Below are 22,067 nucleotides of genomic sequence, written 5' to 3'. Positions count from 1 at the left end.
ACAATCATGGTTCAGTCTGCTCAGGAGATTCAGTAGCATTTGCCTGCAGCAGTTTAGTGATTGATGGGATCTTAAATCAAAACACAATTTCGGTTGTTTGCCATCACAGATTTATGTCTGCGCTGTTTTATTGACGCTCGTCTCACTGCTTTAAAGATTACGCCGCATACTTTTCAGGTATGGATCAGCGTTCAGTAATCACAGAGTCAAAAGCAGGTTTTCAGATTGCAGTGGAATATGATCAAAATGAACACTGATGACTTAAAACCTGAACATTTGTGCCTGGACATACTAGCTGCACTCATAGTAGGCCTCATTTCTACCGGTATGGCAGCTTATCAATTCCTTTCTGACTGGCAGTGCCAGTTACAGTTTCTCATATTGGAGCTGTTGCAACCAGAGTCACATATGTGTGCATAAATAGTGCATAATTGCTTTCATTTTGCAAAATCTAAGCCATCCAGGAGACTTTAATTCAACTAGATGCACAAAGAATCACAGGATGCTTTGTGAGTCTTTGTGCAGTTACCTCAGCTAGATGTCATTAAAAAAGTTTTGGATTCCTGCTTTAATGCGTCACTGTGCATCAGATGCATCAGAGTTCCCTTTGTCTATGTCCTGCACTGTTCACTTTTCTGCTGACAGATAGCCAAAGAACAGATCGGAGGGTGTTGTGTCTACAAGAGTTAAGTGAAAACTCAATTGTCCTATTCTGTCCTTTGTGTCTGATGTCTCTCTTTCGTCTCTGCCTCTTTGTAACTGTCTGTCTCTCCTCCACTCTGTCTGCTCTGCAGCCCTGTTTAATCTTATTCCTGTGGGTCTGAGAGTGGTGGCCATCCAGGGGGTGAAGAGTGGCTTTTACATTGCCATGAATGGCGAGGGCATGCTCTACAGCTCGGTAAGACGCGACTCCTCGCTCCAGTCATGCCGCCATGTCGCGCATGTTTGAGCGGTGCCAGCATGCGTATTTCTTCATTAACACGTGTTGTGTTTTGTTCTGTTTGTTGTCTGTTTTAATATCCCACTGCTGCGAAGACTCAGCCCTTCCAATCCCTTTCATCTCTGCTAAATTTAAGAGCTCTTCAGATGTGCCTTTGTGTTGCTGTGCCGCACTTATCCCTCCCAACCCCTCCCCATCCTTTGTTGCACCTCACATGCTTTGCATTTAATTTGATATTAAGTTCACTGCTCAGTGAAGTGCTCTCCGTTTGTTTTGTATGAGAAAAAAAATGTAGAGTAATCTCAACATATTAACAGAAAGACTCTGGGGTAAACGTTACAAACGTAAATGTGTAGAATATATGCACGGGGGGTGGGGGGGTCTCCAGCCAAAAGACTTGGCTGCTGCATTGAAGATCAAGACATGCATGTCTTAGGAAAATGAGCTGCAGAGGGAGCGTGTTTGTAAGACAGCGAGAAAGAACTGCAATACATATCCCAGTTGGAATGGTTATATAACCTCTAGTCTTAGCAGAGGATAGTGTTACTGAAGAAAGAAGCCGATGGGAGGGCTGCATCACTCCCAAACCTCTGCTGAGGGACTTGGCGATTGCTGTGTGATTGCCAGACAGCCATGATAAATGACTGGCGAGAGCTGGAATTCACAGACTGCCCATCAAACTTTTTCTCTCTTAAAATACTCATAAAATACTTGAAGGACACAGTGAAGCCCGTGTCTGCTAACTTGCAGCTTACATTTATCGATAAGGGCACCGCTTTACTGTTAGGGGGACAAGGGGAAGTTTGAATTGAAAAGATGAATGGTGGATGCGATGTCTTTTTTTTTTGGTTGTTTGTTTTTTAAATGTGCACTTGAATAACTGAAAAATCTGCTCAATTTATTGTCGTTATTTCAGAATGACAAGCAGTTTTTACTCAGTACAACTTGAACACAACTCCGTGCCTAGACAGATGTATGAGGCACTCACAAGTTCAGAGAAGGACATACAGTAAATGCGCATGGTTTTATGACTCATCCAGTAGACAGATCCATTCATAACCAAAGGCTCATAAACAAGTGCACATCTCTCAGTCCTACTATGAAGCTTATAATAATCCTCCTCCCACCTATCTATGTCTAATTAAAGTTTAATCCTGCCCAGACAGCAATCTTTTAATTTATCAAACTGACTCAAGTTGGGGATGCTGGATGACCCCCACACAAACCCGCTCTTTATGAAATCATCATTTGTGTCAGAGTACTTTATTATTATTAATTACAAACCATTTAGTACTTCGGTGTCAAGTGGCAGCTTTTGGTGTAACAAACATTTGTCTTTACTTATCATCATTTTATCCACATTTTTTGGGGGGGGGATGCAGGATCAACTCTTTGAGTCTTCTAAAACTGCTAGAGTGATTTTTAATTAGAGGGCAAGATGTTTCTGCTGCAACAGTCGAAGGACCGTTTTAATCAAAGCCACAAACTAAATGCATTTTCTAGCCATGTGGAAGGGCTCCGGTTCCTCAGATGTGAAGCATGGAAGGTTAACATTGGTAAGGAAATCACTTGGAGTGCCTATAAGCCTTGGAAGGGCTCATAAAAAGATTAAATTAACATGCAAACTACAGGATAAAAGCAAATATAGCCTCTGTTGTTTACCAGTACAGGTTATGTATGCAGATAAATAATAAAGCGTTGCAGGAATACCATCATGGGGAGCATTTCTGTTCTTTATTCATACATTTATGAGAGCTCTCTTGATGCAATCACGGCCATAAAGTAAGTCCTTCACATTCATTCCTCATTCTTAGTCACATTTACTTTTATTATTATTTGTCTGGGTCTTTATTGTTTTTCCCAGCCATCCTCGTTTATTCACTCTTGCTCCCGTCCTCCTGTCCTCTCTAAGATGAGCCTTCCATTTTACTATTTTGACTCCACCAACTATAAAGTTTGTCACTGGTTGTTTTGTCGTCTTGTTTTGCTTTCCTTACATCTGAGAGCAGAGATACATAGCTCTCTCCCGTGGCCCCCCTTGGGAGATAATTACCGAGGGATATCCTCCTACTTCTCTAACACTGCCTCCCTTTTACTTTTTTCCTTCCTTCTTCTTTGCGCTGTCTTGTTAGTGAGAGAACGCGACATCCCTTTCTTCTGTTGTTGTTTGAGATGCTTCTGAGAAATTGCGCTGCACCCTTGAGGACCTTTTCTGTCAGTCTTTTATCTAGGTGTCAGGTATCATTTTTTTTAGTACTATCACTGCTGATCAGTTAAGTCGTTACATGTATGCTGCCTGGCTTTTCTTGCTTGCAGAGCTCGCTGATGAGGATTGGAAGCTGATGTAGCTGAGGGTGAGCTGGGTGATGGTGCTTATGTGGAGTGTTTAGTGATAAAGTGCGTGGGGGCTGAACATCTACAATGAAGAGTTCCCTTCCATTATTTATAACACTCAATATGACCTACTTTGCTGCACAACAGTAACCACTGCTACCGTCTACAGTATCTATCTATGTATGTTGATTTATGTTGCAAAAAAAAATTGTAAATCGCATACTGTTTTGTTTTTAGATAAATGGCTCAATAGAAAATTGATGAAGGTTTGGTAGTTTTTCATTCTACTTGATTACTTTATGAGCTAAATTGGTGCTTCTGTGTGTGCAAACAATGTAGCTGTGCATGGTGTTGAGTCTATGCTAATGCCGTGTACAGCATGCTGTCAGTGCTCTGTAGAGAACAAAACTGACCCCCCCCCAAAAGTAAAAATGTAGGAGAAGCTTCTTCTGTATGACTTGTGGACTATTGGTGTGAGTTTGTGATTTAATTGCAGACATTAATCAAACACGTCATCTGTGGAGAAAATTGAGAAAGGACAAAAAATAACACCTTGCTCCAAAGTGACTGACTCCAGAGTCAGACAGAGGGAAAAAAAAAAAAGATAAGCATGGAGGGAGGGAAAATTAGAAAAAGTGAGAAAGAGAGTTTTCAGTTTAAGTAACGTCTAGACAATCCCAGACCTAAATCTCTCCAAGAATAATAATAAGCTCCCCGGGAGTTCCATGGCAGCGCTGGGATTGTCACAGGGCCCAGATCTCTCAGATACACCAGTGTCTCAGGCCCATGTTTAAATTGAGGTCCTCGCCATATCCTCCGCATCTTTATCCAAATTCAAAAGATGCCTGTCGGCAGCTACTCCTTAAAGCAGAGCCAGAGAGTTGCCTCCCTCCTGTGATGGAGCCAGCAGCTGATTTGGATTCAGGATGCGTTCAGCTCAGTTCTTTTGGCAACCCAGTTTCATATCCATTACATCTTGTTCTCCTTCTTCGAGTTTCATTTTACATTCCATACATTGGCACTCACACCTTTCATAAGCCCCAAACACACACGTTACCTCACACTTATCTGGATGGAGGTGCAGAACCACCAGACACGGTGATGGGTATGAGGTTGTTTTGCTGGTTTTGCAGCTGGTTTTAAAGTTAAGATAACCCAAAATCTAGACAAACATGATATGAGTAACACTATCACGTCCAAAAAATCACAGATGATGTGAAAATAGCAGCATTGGTCTTTAAGGTTCTCTGTGGAGTTTTTGAAGATTTCAGCGATAGAAAGGGTTTTTTTTAAATTTATTTTTCTATGATTTTCTATGAGAAGGTCACCATTTGGTTATTCTGAGGTAACACAAAAGCACATATTTAAAACTTTTTCAAAGGTTGTTGGCCGTCTTTTGCTCAATTCTCTGTCAAGGTGATCCCACATTGCTTCAGGAATGTTGAAGTCCAGCTTCCGGGCCTCCTTTCTATTCATTTATGCTTTTACTGTATTGGCAGTGTGTTTGGGATCATTGTTTAAAACTAAAGCAGTTTCCAATCAGATTCTTTTCAGATGGTGTTGCATTGTCGGTCAAAATTTGACAGCTCTTTTCTGTGTTTATAATTCCACCAATTTTAACAAGCACCACCCAAAACCGCAGATCACAGATTGGCTGTAGACACTCACTGGTGTACTTCTCTTTTGACCTTCTCCATACATATTGATGCGGATTTGACATACCTTAGCCTTTTGTTACTGTTTCAATTCAATTCAATTCAATTCAATTTTATTTATATAGCGCCAAATCACAACAGAAGTCGCCTCAGATGGGGCGATTATTTAAGACCTTGTATGTGAAGAGCAGTGTTTTATATTAATTACTGATTACTTCCCCAACAGTAGATCGCACAGTAATAATACATACAGACTTTTAAAAAAAACCCAACAATCATATGAGCCCCTATGAGCAAGCACTTTGGCGACAGTGGAAGGAAGGCACATAAAATAAAAAAAACTCCCTTTCAAATTTAAAAACAGGAAGAAACCTCCTGTTGGCAGAACCAGGCTCAGGGAGGGTGGCGGCCATCTGCTGAGCGACGCTTGTTGGGGTGTAAAAGAAGAAGGAAAACAGGATATAAGACATGCTGCTCATACTCTCCGCACTCGATATATTATCCATTGTTGAGAGACTAAGAGATTAATAACAGATATGATTCGATGCAGAGAGGTCTATTAACATATAGTGAGTGAGAAAGGTGACTGGAAAGGAAAATTTTGAATTCAATTCTGGATTTAACAGGAAGCCAATGAAGGGAAGCCAAAACAGGAGAAATATGCTCTCTCTTTCTAGTCCCTGTCAGGACTCTTGCTGCAGCATTTTGGATCAGCTGAAGGCTTTTCAGCGAGGTTTTAGGACATCCTGATAATAAAGAATTACAGTAGTCCAGCCTGGAAGTAATGAATGCATGAACTAGTTTTTCAGCATCACTCTGAGACAGGATATTTCTAATTTTAGAGATGTTGCGCAAATGGAAGAAAGCAGTCTTACATATTTGTTTAATATGTGCGTTGAAGGATATATCCTGGTCAAAAATGACTCCAAGGTTCCTCACAGCATTACTGGAGGCCAAGGTAATGCCATCCAGAGTAAGAATCTGGTTAGATACCATATTTCTAAGATTTTCAGGGCTGAGTACAATAACCTCAGTTTTATCTGAATTAAGAAGCAGAAAGTTAGCGGCCATCCAGGTCTTTATGTCTTTAAGGCATTCCTGCAGTTTAACTAATTGGTGTGTGTTACCTGGCTTCATGGATAGATAGAGCTGCGTGTCATCTGCATAGCAGTGAAAATTTATGCTATGTCTTCTAATGATGCTGCCTATGGGAAGCATGTATAATGTAAATAGAATTGGTCCTAGCACTGAACCCTGTGGAACTCCATAATTGACCTTAGTGTGTGAAGAGGACAGTTTTCTATGAGAAGCTTCTTGACAGCCACCCTTCCATCGAGACCACTTCTGATGAGGCTTTGACAAACAGTAGATGGATCAACTGACAGGCCAGATGCATCTCAATTCCTGTGTCAGATCTTTCATGGTTTTTTCTCCAGTTTCTTAAGGACATGACATTCATTGTTCAAGACTGCTTTAAAAAAGTTGCTAGGAAGTCTGGCTCCTTGGAAGCAAAATATAACGAAATGAGTGGTAATTCAATACTGTAGTGCTACATTTTTACCTTGTGCAAAGCAGGAAGTGCAAACCTCAAAAGGGTATTGGTGTGTCATTTCCCTTTCAAAAATCAGTTCGATGTTTGTTTCTGTCAAAACAGATGCTAAGCTTTTATATTAAAAAAGAAAAAAAAAGTTATGAAAATATGCAGAAACAGCCAAAATATTTGCATTCAGTTAGCAGTTTTGCTGTGTTTATTCACAGCGTCTCAGGTGAAGCTTTTTTTATTCATCCGTAGGTCCAAACTGAGACCCCTAAAGGTGCAGCGTAAGCAATCAGACGTGCCCAGTTTTGTTAACAAGTGTTCTGGTTTTGTGCACGAGATTGCTATGGAATATAAATAAGCATCCTTTTAATGACTTTAATATCAGCTTGCAGAGCCTGTTAGCTCTGAAATGTTGCATGCTCTTTTTTAAAATCTTGTTTCAGGGCAGTAACAACTTCAATTAATTATGAGCTCCTGGCAGAGGAAGTGACAGGGCAAACTTGTTGTCCATATATTTGGGGCATTGAGAATGTGTGTTGATGTGTATTTTGGTGCTTTTTCTTTGTCCCTGCGGTTCTGTGGTTTATGTCCATTAATAAAATCTCATTAATCACAATAACGTCCGACCCCATCTCTTCACCTCGCATTTCTACTCAGTCATCCGTGAACAAGGTTCTCTGTTAGAGACTTCAAAGTCACTTACATTTCACCCCAGTCATTCCCAAACCGCATCCAGGGTGCTTTCTAAACTGCTCCAGCTTTTCATGGACAGCACAGGGCATTGTTGCCGTGGAGAATGTGGAGGGAATTTTATAGTGTGTCAGCAAAGCAAAGTGGCTAATGGTGAATAGTAGGGTAGTACTTGGGTGCGTATGTGTATGTATGTGTGTGTGTGTGCTCTTGGCCTAATTTGAGCACCAAACAGATGAAGTAGCGATGAAGCCTTCTGCTGTGTAATGTATCACTGTCTGCCCCCCACCCACTCAAACACATACATTCACACATAAACACACACAGAGCCAGACAGGCACAACGTGACCCCAGTGCCCTGACAGCGAGCCAGATCTTTGCCGTTTGACAGCGTTTCAGCAGGCATTCAGATACACTCTGCCGCCAGAGCTTGTCCTCTCTCCTGCTGACCAGCGAGACGTTTCCACACCGCCGACCATGTGACCTCCACCTTCCCTCAGTCCCTTACTCAGCCTGCAATGCACTGCTGTGTCTTATAAATGAGCGGTCATACACACTGGGACTCATTACTCTCAACTGTGGCATGCCATCCAAAAAGAGACACACACACACACACACACACACACACACACACACACACACACACACACACACACACTCTTCAACTGTACTGAATATGACATAAACTAATTTAAAGCTACAGATTTTATGTATTTATTTATTTATTTATTTATTGCACGAACAATCAGCCAAATGACCGTGTGTAATATACAGGTGCTGCTTAAAATGACAAACCAACAAAGCTCTACACAGATTTTTAGCACTCTTTAAATCCATACCACCTGCTAAAAAGATACCCAGATGACGTTAACAACCAGCTGATAAACACAGTTTGGACTGCACAGTAAAGATGCCAGATGCTTTCCTCAGGAGCTGGTAGAAAGCAAAACAGAACTGAAAAGTAAAGCAGCTATAAAACTTACATTAACCATGTGGTCAGAAACAGCTTTAAATTATTCCTGACTTGTATCAATTACTTCATAAAGGACATTTACACATGCATTAATCTCCCGAAGACATAGAGTTTAAGTATAACTGCTGTTTGTCAAAGCATTACCCTTATCCTAACCTTAAAACATGTCACTAACCATAAAATGCATTGATTTATGTTATGGGGACTTTCTTTTTGTCCCCGCAAGGAAGACACGTCCCTATAACGTGATGGTATAAACAGATTTAGGTCCCCTCTACATGAGTAATACCTGGACTACACACACACTGTCACCTCCAGCAGGGAGCAGAATTGGGCTGTCGCTCAAACAGACAACCTTAAAAGGGCACAGAACCTTGCAGGAGACATTAATAAATGAAATATAGCAGTGACACAAAAACACACCCATAGTACAAAGTCTGGCTTAGCTGAGATCTGAGATGGCCCAACATCTACCAAACCAGCTGTTCTGCCTGAATTTTTTTTTTTTTTTTTTGGCACACACACGACTTCCCTGCCCTTCAAATTGACTGGCATTAGATTTTAATTTAGTCTCGAAGAGGAGGAGAACAGGGACAAGGACTGAGGGGTTGGCAGCCTCCTTGTCAGCACACATTAATCAGCACATGTGTGGTGATAAGTAAAGATTTTGTGCGGAAAAAGCAAATTTGTGCATTTTCCAGCCTTTTTAACACGATTGCCAAAGGTGACAAATGACTGTGCATCTTTACTGTACATCTGGAATGGGTTACAGAGTCAAGAGCATTGTTTCCTGTCTTGCACTGTCATGGCAATAATCTGGCATCGCACTCAGGCGCAGCAGTGTATCCAGTATCTGGTTCTTTCCAGTTTTCCAGTCATTACTGTGAGTCCCCTTGCCTCTCTCCTTGACTTACTTTGATAATGAAACCAAGAGATAGAAATCTTCCATTGTCACATTATTCTAATAAGACTATCGTTCTCATTAGTCTCCTGTGTGTGTGTGTGTGTGTGTGTGTGTGTGTGTGTGTGTGTGTGTGTGTGTGTGTGTGTGTGTGTGTTACTGGATGTTTACCGACCTTGGCAACTTTCACATACTGGTCATGAGTTCTTTTTTTATTTTGCTGCTTTCAGCTTTCATGTGGGTGAAAATGTATTTTCTGTTTGCACTGACAAATATCTATAACATTTTTACCTTCCTTCACTCAATCTTTTTGCAGGAGGTGTTCACCCCAGAGTGTAAGTTCAAGGAGTCAGTTTTTGAGAACTACTATGTGATCTACTCGTCCACTGTGTACCGACAGCAGGAGTCAGGTCGGGCCTGGTTCCTTGGTCTCACCAAGGAGGGACAAGTAATGAAGGGCAACCGGGTCAAGAAGACTAAGCCCTCATCGCACTTTGTTCCCAGGCCAATTGAAGGTATCATAAAGCTTGTAGAAGCACATTTTTGGTACAGCTTTAATGTTATTTCTTTTTGACTTGATTTTTTTGGTAATGCATGCACTTCCCATCACGTACACCAGTATTATCGTGCAACACAGCACTGGAGGTTAAAGCAGCGATCCACCAGCTCTAATTAGCCTTTGAAACCAGATAATGTCTTATCTGGCTTTAGAGGACCTGCATTGCCAGCTGGAACTGTTCGGTTTGTTAATAAGTTGGCATTAAGGAGGAGGGAGAAACTAATGAAACACAGTATAGGTGCATCATGGGAAATGAAAAAAATAAATGTTTTTTTTTTAAACTTAGCATATCCTTTTGACACACCTAAAGGTAAAATATAATGACATCTGCTGTTTTAGCTCAAACAATCCTTGGTATTCTTCAAGCTTTATGAGGGAGCAAAATGAAATCATTTGCATTGCATTCCCATTCTCCAAACCTGGCTTCTAAAGGGATCTATCATTTTGAGCATTTATTTTGCTCTTGCTTTGTTGTTTGTCAGCAAGATTACCTATCTCCTTTTCGATGAAGCTTAGTAGAGCAGTGTACGGGCAAAGGGGGAATCCTTAAGATTTTGTTGCACATTCAGGCACAGTTTCTCACAAGTGTGAAACAGGACTTTGGACTTGGCAAGTGATTCACTTTCAGTGCCCTATTAGTTTAAATATCTTTTGTGGGAGCTTTGTTAAAATATCACATAGATATTGTTGTGATAACTTGTCAAGCAATGTGATAAAAAAGTGCTGATGTGGCCTAATTCCCCTGTCTTCTCCCTCTCAGCCTGGTATAATTGTCCCAGCCTCACACCTGACCTTGTCTCTGTCTGCACATCCATCTCTTCAATCTACTCTCCACTGTCCCCATTTTCCTCCTCCTCTCCTCTCCTCTCCTCTCCTTGTTTCCATCCCTTTCCCTGGCTTTCCATCTTTTCCACAGTTTGTATGTACAGGGAGCCATCACTGCATGAGATAGAGGACAAGCACCGCTCCAGGAAGAGCTCAGGGACTCCCACCATGAATGGAGGGAAAGCTGTCAATCAGGACTCCACATAGCATCTGAGGGAGGGGCTTCAAGCAGGGGGGAGAGGCCTCGTCCTGAATGAAGGAAAGGGGCCAAAGGAAACTTCACCCGTCCCTCCCAATGTACGCACCACCATGGCCCGTGACAAACAGAGGGGTTTATGATGACAACGAGGAGCTATTACTGTACACCCAAGACAACGAAAACAAAAACTGAAGTCTTGCCTGTGAAAACCTTTTAGATGAATTAATATGAAAGAGTATATATATATATATATATATATATATATATATATATGGAGAAGTCATTTTCAATCAGGACTTGACCAACATTTTATGCAAAAAAGTATAAAAAAGCTGTGATAAACAAAGGAATGGTGGTCTCCCTTCAAGTAAATACAAGTATCTGTCATTTTCGATTTATGCTGTGAAAAACAAGCTTTAATACATGTTCACTTTTCATACATTGATTTTTTTTCTAAATGCTATTCCATTCTCATATGCTTTATTGTGTTGTTGTCAATAATAACTATACCATCTTCATTATAATCATCATTACTAATCTGTTGCTCGATCATCTCATTTACTAGCTTTTTGTTTTTGAGACAAAATAATTTTTTTATTACCCTTATGTGGTTTTTTTTCTCTCACAGTTTGATCTTGAATGCACTGTCACACCACTTGCACTGGTGTGAGGGTAAGACTAAATATATTGATAGTTCTCTTTGCTGGACTTCAATGGAAACAGAGTGCTTAGGGTGGGATGTAATTTACTCAGGTGTGTATTGTAAGTTAGACTAATGTGACTAATAGGACACAAACTCCCATATGTTGCCCTGCTGTGGCAGGACGGGACCGATACAAGCAATATAACAGAGTGCAGTCTAGTATGTCTCAAAATAAAAAAAACAAAAACAATAAAGCACTGACAACACATCTCCATAGTTGGTGCGTTTGTCAGTAGAAAAGACAAAGAAAGTTGTATGAGGCATTAAAAGTTGGAAACGAGTGAAAACCAGTTTTGATACAGTTTCTGTATTATCTCATCACTTAAAATGAGCATTAGGTTATAAACAAAGAGATGTCCAAACTTGTCAAAAATGACAAAGAATAATATTCTCTCCAAAAGCTGAGAGGATGGTAATGACCAGCAACAGCACTACGAGCCATGGCCAAAAACGGTCACTTCGCATTTGCACCTCGAGAACCACAGACCCCTTTTTCTGCTGTTAGCTATAACAACAACTCAAAATATAACTATGTAACAGTAGTCGTGCTTTTGAACTATATGGACTAAACATGAAATAACCTTTGATTAAAGACTTCTGCAGTTTTTCTACGCAGAAAGAAAAGAAGTGGCATTTTTTTTGGCAAGCCTGGCCGCGAAGGGTCGTGTTGACTAATTTCCAGAAAGTTCTACTATTTCTATTATTCTGTTGTGAAATGACCAGAGACTTTTTCAACACTGGTGGACAGGGTGCCTGACTGTTTAATAAATCACTGACCTAACATGTTGAAAATTTGTTCAAAAAATGTAAGGTCACAATCATTCAAACTTTGCCATCACAATGGAAGCTAAATGTTTCATTGAGGAACCAGTACATCTGGATTTGGCCAGATTCGAGGAGGATGTCTTACCGTCTCAGTGGGATTTTCTGAAATGGTAACGCACGCCGTCTCTTATTCCCACTGGTTTTGTGACCAAGGAAATGAGCCACTTGCTGCATTGTGGAGGAAAGTCTCTCTCTTTCATAAATCAACAGATTGACAGGGCTGTATAAACGAGTTGAGTTGACTGGGACACCACATACGCTGTGTACGCTGCTGAGCTTATTCCTAATCCCCAATTAGTTTGTCTAACTCAGGAAGTCCTACAGTTGTGCAGTGAATGGGCCAGACGTAGAGGCTGGATGTCCACTGTCCAGCACTAGTTGCACAAAGACTGGCACCAATGTGGTGTTTGGATTGGGGTTAATAGTGTTATTTCTTTTTTACTATTATTAAAGATGACGTACAGCTAAGCCTAGCCAAGTTAGGAAAGCTGAAAAGGGGAAACGGTTGAGACCAAGCATGACCATCGCATGACTGTAGAAGTTGATGAAAGTTTGGTTTAAGTTTGAGGTGGGATCCAAGAAGAATGTCTTTAGATTTTTGGGAGCATATGTCCAAAATGTTTTATGCAATATTTTGATCAGTATTTTAGCGAGAGCTCATACATCTCTCCTACATCTGGTTAGAAACCGGTTGCTAATTTGGTGATATGTACAGTAAATAGCACACATTCAGCTGCACGCAGCAAACTGCAGTGGCATAGGCATCATTGTGGATCTGGGAAAGTCTTCCATCTTGGACCTGGGTCCGCAGCTGATGCAAGTTACCTGTAAGAGCTAACAGTAGATTAGTTCAACTTCCACAGTACCTACTGAATAACAGTGATACATACAGTATATTAGACATGACACTGAAAGTCAGCAGGCAAGACCAGCATACAAGTATCTTTATACAGAGGTTTATACTGGTGCATATGACACATGTGTGGACTTAAAGCAATGCATGAAGTTAAGTGTACTGAATGTGAACTGTTGACAGATGAATGAAAGGATCTGAGAAAGGAATGAATACATGGAGTCAAAAATAGCTAATGTGAGAAAGCAGTAAAGCAAAGCACTTTTTTGTGGGTTTCTTGATGTGTGAAAGGGGTTAATAAAGGCTTTGATTGTATGAGATAATAACTATTATTTTAATATTTTTATGTTTGCAGATGATTTCACTGCATTGGAACATGCTCATATATGCATTATGAATTGTGAGATGACAAAAAATATGCATTGATTATATAAAAAAAACAGAATGAAGTTAGTGATTGTTTAAGAATAAAGACTATGTTATCAAAAAACTCTCAGCTATACAGTGACTGATTCATTGAATGTGTTGTTGATCATGAGTGAATTATCTTTTTTTTCAGTTATGTCACTCTTTGTAACAGGAACATAATTAGGATAATAAGCAGACAAAACTGAATCAATCAATGTGTCATTTTTTATTTTAATGGGATTCACATTCAATTCAAATCAGTTTCCTCCATCATTCACCGAAGTGATTTATGCTCTACCTAGCCCCTAAATCCGATATGTCATTTTGGGATGGCGCTCTTTCGCCCTTAATTCTCACGTTGTCATGGAAACAGACCTTCCATGTCTGCAAGGAGAATGAGGAGGAGGAGGAGGAGGATGAAGGCTCCCCTGACTTTCAGGACGTGGCTTGTATTCTCTCCTGCATGATGGCTGCAGCACAAGACTACAGGGTATGGGGGGGGATTTTGTTCTCTTCTATTTTGGTTTTTCCTTCACTTACAGTACACAGCTGAGAAGAGTGCAGGCATGCAACCTCAGGGACAATATGTACCAAAAATGACATGGAAAAAGATGAGAAGCAACAAAAAGAGAGAAGGGAGTTGAAGGAAAGACATGCTGCATTATTCTGTTTTTTGCATTTAAGAAATCCACTTTTGCAAATATGAAATTTCATAGACTTCTAGTTGTAATTTTTTTAATGCACCACTGTTGCAGCTTTACTTCAGAGTTTTCGTCATTTCAAAGAAAGCCAATGCAGTAATTTAAAAAGTCTCTGTGAGGCTGTGCTTAGGTACAGAAGTACATAAGTTCCTAATGGTAACGTGCTGATGCTTAGGGCTTTTTCCTGCTATCCATCCATTTGCTTCTGCTTATCCTTTTCAGGGTCACAGCTATCCCAGCTGACATAGGGCAAGAGGCAGGGTACACCCTGGACAGGTTGCCAGTCTAACACACAAGGACAGACAACCATTCGCACCTATGGGCAATTTCGATTTTAAATTTTTTCAATTAACCTACCCCCACAAAATGCATGTCGTTGGACTGTGGGAGGAAGCTGGAGTACCCGGGGAGAACCCACACAAACACAGGGAGCACATGCAAACTCCACACAGAAAGACCCTGCTGGTGGAATTGAACTCAGGACCTTCTTGCTGTGAGGCAACAGTGCTAACCACCGTGCCACCATGCTGCCTTTTTCCTATTAGTATGTGTTAAATAGTACCAACCAATTAACCCTTTGACTGCCTCACCAAGAAAAATACAATGAAAAAATTATTTGTCCATATTTTCTATTCCTTTAGGTCAATAATGATCACAATCAAAAAAAAAAAATTTATACACACCTTATAGTTTTTTAAATATTACCCTCTACCAAACGGTTGAGATGTCTCTCTATGGTACAACTACATAAAGTTCTACAGGGTGGGCCATTTATATGGATACATCGTAATAAAATGGGAATGGTTGGTGATATTAAAGTCCTGTTTGTGGCACATTAGTATATGTGAGGGGCAAACTCCTCAAGATGGTGGTGACCATGGTGGCCATTTAGAAGTCGGCCATCTTGGATACAACTTTTTTTTTTCAATAGGAAGAGGGCCATGTGACACATCAAACTTATTGGTAATGTCACAAGAAAAACAACGGTGTGCTTGGTTTCAACGTAACTTTATTCTTTCATGAGTTATTTACAAGTTTCTCTTTGTTCACAGCCATTGACATGTCGAAGAGGTTAACACGTGAGGAGCAGATCGAAATTGTGTTGATATCTGGTGAACGCAGTAACCGGGTCATTGCAGCAGATTTCAATGCAAGACACCCTACGAGACCACCCATCTCCCATGCTACAGTTAGCAAACTGCTTGCTAAGTTTCGTGAAACTGGTTCAGTGTTGGATTTGCCAAAATGTGGACGTAAGAAAACTGTCACTAATGAAGAAACATCAGTGGCTGTCCTAGCTTCATTCAGCAAGAGCCCACAGCGTAGCACTCGCCGCATGTCACTGGAGAGTGGCATTAGTCGAACATCCCTTCGGCAGATATTAGCTACTCACAAATGGCACCCTTACAAACTCCAGCTACTGCAGCATCTCAACGAGGATGACCCAGATCGGCGCACAGAATTTGCAGAGTTTCCTGGAAAGTGGATTGGTCGTCGTGGGCCAGTTGAATGGCCCCCAAGGTCTCCCGATCTGACCCCCTTAGACTTTTATCTTTGGGGTCATCTGAAGGCAATTGTCTATGGTGTGAAGATACGAGATGTGCAGCACCTGAAACTACGGATACTGGATGCCTGTGCTGGCATTTCTCCTGCGGTGTTGCTATCAGTGTGTGAAGAGTGGGAGAAGAGGGTTGCATTGACAATCCAACACAATGGGCAGCACATTGAACACATTTTATAAGTGGTCAGAAACTTGTAAATAACTCATGAAAGAATAAAGTTACATTGAAACCAAGCACACCATTGTTTTTCTTGTGACATTACCAATAAGTTTGATGTGTCACATGGCCCTCTTCCTATTGAAAAACAAAGTTGTATCCAAGATGGCCGACTTCTAAATGGCCACCACGGTCACCACCATCTTGAGGAGTTTGCCCCTCACATATACTAATGTGCCACAAACAGGACTTTAATATCACCAACCATTCCCATTTTATTACGGTGTATCCATATAAATGGCCCACCCTGTACAGACATAACTAGTAGAAAAAAGTAAAGGTTATACTCATTTTGCAAAACAACAACTACCCAATTTTGTGTTTGACCCACTTTATTGTGGTCGTAAAACATCAAACATTGTTGGATTCCATTTCAACAGTGGGCGTTATAATAACAAACCATAAAATGTATAAAACACAAAAATATTGTAAATTTGATCAAAACTTGATCTGCAATTACCGAAAATTCATAAACATACAAATTCACTTTTGACCTGTTGTTAACATAAACTTTTCACTGTAGTGTTGGAACAGCACTAACATTTTTTATTTTATTTTCCAGAAAATTCTGGTGGTATATTATATACCATTGCCATTTTGCACTGAAAAATTTGAGAACACACTGAAACAGTTCTGGCTCTTTTCTTTTGCCGTTCATGCAACTTCACCAATACCCCCTTGATGATTAGATCTTCTGGTGGTACACTGCAAAGCATTCCTGACTGGCATTCAAGCACAAGAAAACATTGCATTTTGGCATTTCCATCTTGAGACGCCCTTTGGACAGTAATTGCATCGGCCTCGCTTGTCACAGTGAAGTGGCCAATGCCCAAAGCAGTCATATCGCACATCTGGCTGTGGTTGTGAGGGTCTTGGGGTGTATCGTTTCTTTGGTGGTGGTGGAGAGCTGGATGATGGTCGGCCAACTTTGGATGCTGGCTTGTTGACTTGTTTCAAGCTATGCGCAACTGCCAGGCGGAATCTTTTGAGTGTGATTGGTTTCTGGTTTAGTTGTCCACATTCCCTCTTGTAGACCAGCCAGGAATTTGCAATGGACAGATCAAGCATGTAACCAAAGAGTGGCAGGTACCATCTTGTAGACTTGGCTGGGGTCTTGTACTGGTGTACCAGCATGTCAGAGAGATCTATCCCTCCCATATGCTCATTGTATGCAGGGATGAGTGATGGGCATGGGATCATAACTTTCGCCTCTTGAGCAGAATACAGATTGGTATGATAGGCAATATGATCAATCATTTCATCAGTGAAGAGCATTTTGAAGTACTGGAATGGGGACTGTAGGGCGTCAGGGGTTTCGAAACTTGCATCTGGAACTTGAAATTCTTCAATGTCCTCATGCTTCCAGATTCTTCTTATGTCTTTTTTTGGGACTAAAGAGGAAGATGGGTCTAATGTATCCTCTGCTTCATCCAAGGGAACTGTTTTTAGGATAGTTTTCCCTTTTTTGCTCATTTTACGCGAAAGTTTATTAGATCTACTTGTTGAAGGAGCATCTTCATCCAGGGAAACATCAAAGCAGCTTTCATCACTATCATCTGCAAAATTGGGTTGAAAATCTGGATCCTCTATTGGGTCATCATCACTCAGTTCACCATCGGAGTCCTGAGAATTTTCAGGTACAAGGGCCAGGTAGGTGCGTTGTCTTGCTCCATAAAAGGATTTGCAATCCATCTAATAAACATTAAAAAAAAATAAAATTGTAGAAATATAGTTGGTTTGATTTCCATGTGTCATTTAAAACTGTACTTTAAAAAATAATCACAGAAAGTGAGTAAATCTTTAAACATTAGAACATTTTGTAACATACAGTATTTGTCATGGAAAAATTTAAACATGTCATATTTACATGTATAGATCATTAAATTATTTATATTCAATAGTAAATAGTCAATTTCATATGTTAAAACAACAGTTCTAAACATTAGCTAAGTTTTGCTACTCTTACCATCAATTGACAAATCAACCATTTGGTTGAGCATGTTTTTAAAAAAATATTATGGATTTATTACAGCTATTTTCTGGTATCAAATGACATAATCATGTTCAGTAAAGACTCTGACATGTTTATACTGCAGAAAAATGTACTTACCTTTAAAATTTTAGCCAAAACAGTCCATGTGTCCAGAGTGATTTTTGCTTTCTGATTTCCTGGTTGGAGGGTGGCAGATGAGGCCTGCCATATCCTGACACAGTGCCATCTAGTGTTTTTTTAGGATAACATAACTCAACCAAGTGGTAGAGATGGCTCAATAAGGTTGAGTTAAGCTAAGTACTCCAGTTCATTATATATAGTCTCTCAAAATATGCTAAACCAAATGGTTGAGCAGGCAGTTAATGTACCAAAAATGGAATGCAACTTTAAAGTTACAATTTTGGTCAAATGGGGAGTAGATCTCTAAACAGAATTACATGTTAAGACCATACCTCACGGGGGCACTAGAGAAAAAGTCTGGGGATCTTCAAAGTTTGAAGTTCATTGCCTGGAAACAGTGTCCTGTAATCCATCAAGTGCATGAGAAGTCTAGTCCACTTCGAGGCATGCCAGGAAAAGTTAAATGAAGGCTAAACTAATCTTTAGGATGAATAAGATATCAAGAAACAACAAAAACAACAGAAAAAGCCAGCTGGTGGAGGACATAGTCAGAATAAATGGCTGACATTCTCACAATCAGATAGCGTAAGAAACAAATTTGTTGTCAAACGTGTTTTGGAACAAAATATAATTTTATTGGTAATGACCTGTCTATCCCCTCCCCCCAAAAAAGAAACTTTATATTGTAAAGTAAAGACCCTACAATAATAGAGAGAAACCTCAATAGTCACACGTTTTATGGCAAGAGATACGACATCCTCATAGCAGTACATACTGTACCTTTGTAATCAATGTTCACAAAGAGTAGAAACAAGTCAAGGTCAGCTACTTAGACATCTGTGGGTGTTAGCAGTCTAAGCAGTCATCTGTTTGGATACACATAGGACAGCCAAGAGCTGTAAACAGCTCGAAGGCCATTCTACCCATCTCTGTTAAAACTGACCTCTGCCATGTGTTCTCCCACCCTATCTCCTTTCTTGTGTGGGAGAGGCCACCTTCACACATATCCTACTGAACAGACTAGGAACTTTGCAGTTTCAAAACAAAAATTACAGATGACTCGGTATTGTATTAATATCAATTTTGAACCTTTTTTGCAATAAATCTGGCAACCTCCAAATATTATTTTTGAGGTTAAGCCTGACATTGTGATTTTTTCACATGAAATATGCCTAAATCGATATAACCTTGCTTTCTAAGGCACATACATAGCCGTGGAGCATTTTAGCCACAATATTTTAGTGTCTGCCCAAAAGGGTAAAAGAAAACTGTGAGGTAAAGTTTCACATGGGAGCTTTTCTTACTAGATTGATTGAGAATGTGTTAGTAAATACTGGCATAATAGCAGGAGCTTTAAAAGTAACACCACAGCAGACAAGTGAGGACCAACAAGAAAGGAGAACCGCGGAAGAAAAGCACAGACATTAGCTGCAGTGGAGAGCCAACACTCTCATTCCACAGTGAAATAAATGAGATAAAAAAAAGATCATGAAATTGTCTAAAGCTCTGTGAAACACCAGTGCAGGACAATGTTGAAACTTTTATACACAGCAGTGAAAAAGCTCTCGATGTTAGCATGCTAACATTTGTGCAGTAACAATAGTAGTATGCTAGTTAGCTGATATGTTGGTTTGTCAAATTAGCACGATAATTGTTTGCTAGAACTAAAGCCAAAGGACAACCAAGCAAGCTGGAGTTTTGTGAAATGGTGACAGTTGATAAGACGTTATTAGAACTGGGCTACCAAAGTTTTTATAACTCAGGAGAGTAGTTTTGTGCCAAATTTGACCGGAGTTCATCTGATTCAGGCTAAAAATGCATTTTACTCACTGGGTAGCAATAAGGGATGACATCAGCAGGACCCACTCTTTCTTCTGGAAAGCATCCAAGAAGGTTGCTTCGGGGCAGGATAAAACAGCACTCTGGCTTGTTTTGGCTATTTATCTAGTTGGATGGCTGCTACACACTAAAAGGATAAAAGAATGACAAAAGCAAACTCAAAACAAGAAAAAAAACCCCAAACTAAACAAAAGCACGAACACACGATACCTGGATAACATTATAACGTATGAGGACTAGGATATGGCTAACGTTACCTAGAGATTATGAACACATTTCAATAACAAAATAAAAATTCGAAACTCAAAGTCCTGCATATACAGTATGTAAGGAATCTGGAGTTTTTTAAAAAGGAAAAATAAGATGCCTAGAAATTTATTTTAAAAATTACCAAATATTTGAGAATAAACAAACAAACAAAAATCATTTAAAAATTTGCCTCAACTTTCAAGGTCATCTGATTCTGAATCACTGTCCCTCACCACTTGCGCATCACAACAGAGAGAAAACACTTCCTGTGTCAAAGTGACCAAACCTTCATGTCAAGGATACACATAGCGCCGTCAAGAGCTGATGACAAGAGCTGGTTCTCTAGTTTGTAAAAATTTACTGTATTTGGTCAAATGCAGCAGAAGCTTGGTCATTATGTTTTTTGACATTCATGTAGTCGTGAATCATAAATTTGTGCCCTATGGTCTAACTGTCACTGCATTTCAAAGTATTACAGGCATTAAAGCGTTACAAAGTAAGGCATTACCCTGCGGAACAGTGATACTGCATTTTTGATAAGTGGCAAACCTGACATTACTTTTATTTTTCTTTCACAGAAGGACAAGAGTGAGATGATAAAGTGGGAACTGCATCCAGGACAGAAGCAACAGCATTATACTGCTAAGATAACTTTGACTCTTTGCAAGCATCAGCACAGAGAGCATGCTAAAACAAACCTAGCCAAGAACCCCGAGTGAGGTTAAAGCTGAGTGCATGCTGACCCCAGCCCAGCAGCCAGACTCAACAAGCAACAAAAGTGTTTGTTTTTTTTTTTACACCTTTTTACCTTCGCTTTTGTGTTCATAAGTAAAAAGTAAAAGAAAGATTGTAGAAGTATTTTATAGAGTAAGGTGAAAATAATGTAACAAGTAGTGTAACAAATTACTTTCTCCTGTGAGTAATAAATGCACTACTTTTTTTACAAAATAATGAGTAATGTGTAATACATACATTTTCTTGAAAAATGACCCAACACTGGTGAGGACCTCTACTGTAATGCCATCTGAAGTAGAAGACTTAACCTCACTCTTACCCTAACTCTTAACCATTTTCCACTCACTTTAAAGCCTTACTTGACAGATTTTTACACAGGTTGCACTGTCACCATGGTGATGAGACCGTGTAGACGTACATGTAATGACAACCAGTTACAGCGAGATAATCTTCAGCATCATAGCAGACAAATCTTTTTACTGGTGGAGCTTCAGAAGTTTTCAGAACATTTCAAACTATTCACATTTTATGTGTAATTAGGTTCTGCTCACAACTATCGTTTAGACTTTGTACATTGCCGTAAAACTAAGCATCAAATAAGGAACTCGGCTAGTTTTCTATTGTATGTACAGAGAGCTACAGATTTGTACATGACTCCGTTTTTCTTTTGCAGACTGAAAGCATTGCTGTTTCATCTCTGTGTGCCTGTTTTTGTCCTGTTGTTTTGATATGTGCCTATGCCTCTGGGACTCCACACGTTTCTCTTTTCCCATCCTTGCAGGGCGCGAATGAGGAAACTCCTAATCAGAAGTGGGATGTTCAGCTCTGCTCATTAAAAATAATTACTCTGTGTTCAATTAAAGCTCAGTGATGCTCCTTTGATCCAGCCAGCTCAGTATTTTTCATCCAATTGTCTGATATGAACATTTGAATGAAAGGAGCCCTGATGGTTAAAAAGACTGAATTCAACTCTTCAGGTCTCTACTTCTGCACCTTGTTAGGCAGTCCACTTTAACAAGATGATTAAAAAAAGATTTAAAGTCACTTTAACTTTAACTTTTCCACTTCTCACTGTTTCTGGGATGCGCTGCTTTTGGCTTCTCAGTTTTCTGGATAAAGACCAGAGGGATTACCACAGGCAGGCATGCTCATAAAAGGCAGCATACACATAAAAGTTCATGCACATTGTACACATACTCCTACACGCATTATAAATTCACTCACCCAGCTGCCCACCCACAGCTGCC

The 22,067-nt window shown here is 40.0% G+C and overlaps 1 protein-coding gene across 4 annotated transcripts in view; it reads left to right on the top strand.

Annotated features, from left to right (window-relative positions):
- Window positions 1–13,464, top strand: part of fgf12a (fibroblast growth factor 12a) — a 36,318-nt gene extending 22,854 nt beyond the window's left edge. For all 4 annotated transcript variants that reach the window (XM_039602874.1, XM_031755899.2, XM_031755898.2 and 1 more), the window contains 3 exons: window positions 795–898; window positions 9,350–9,548; window positions 10,509–13,464. In XM_039602874.1, coding sequence (XP_039458808.1) covers window positions 795–898; window positions 9,350–9,548; window positions 10,509–10,624 — 419 coding nt within the window. In that variant the 3' untranslated portion in view covers window positions 10,625–13,464. The remainder of the gene's footprint in view (window positions 1–794; window positions 899–9,349; window positions 9,549–10,508) is intronic.
- The last annotated feature ends 8,603 nt before the right edge of the window (window positions 13,465–22,067 follow it).

Source organism: Oreochromis aureus, linkage group 18 (genome assembly GCF_013358895.1).
Source record: "Oreochromis aureus strain Israel breed Guangdong linkage group 18, ZZ_aureus, whole genome shotgun sequence".
NCBI classification, from domain to species: Eukaryota; Metazoa; Chordata; class Actinopteri; order Cichliformes; family Cichlidae; genus Oreochromis; species Oreochromis aureus.
This window is presented reverse-complemented; position numbering and strand designations above follow the sequence as displayed.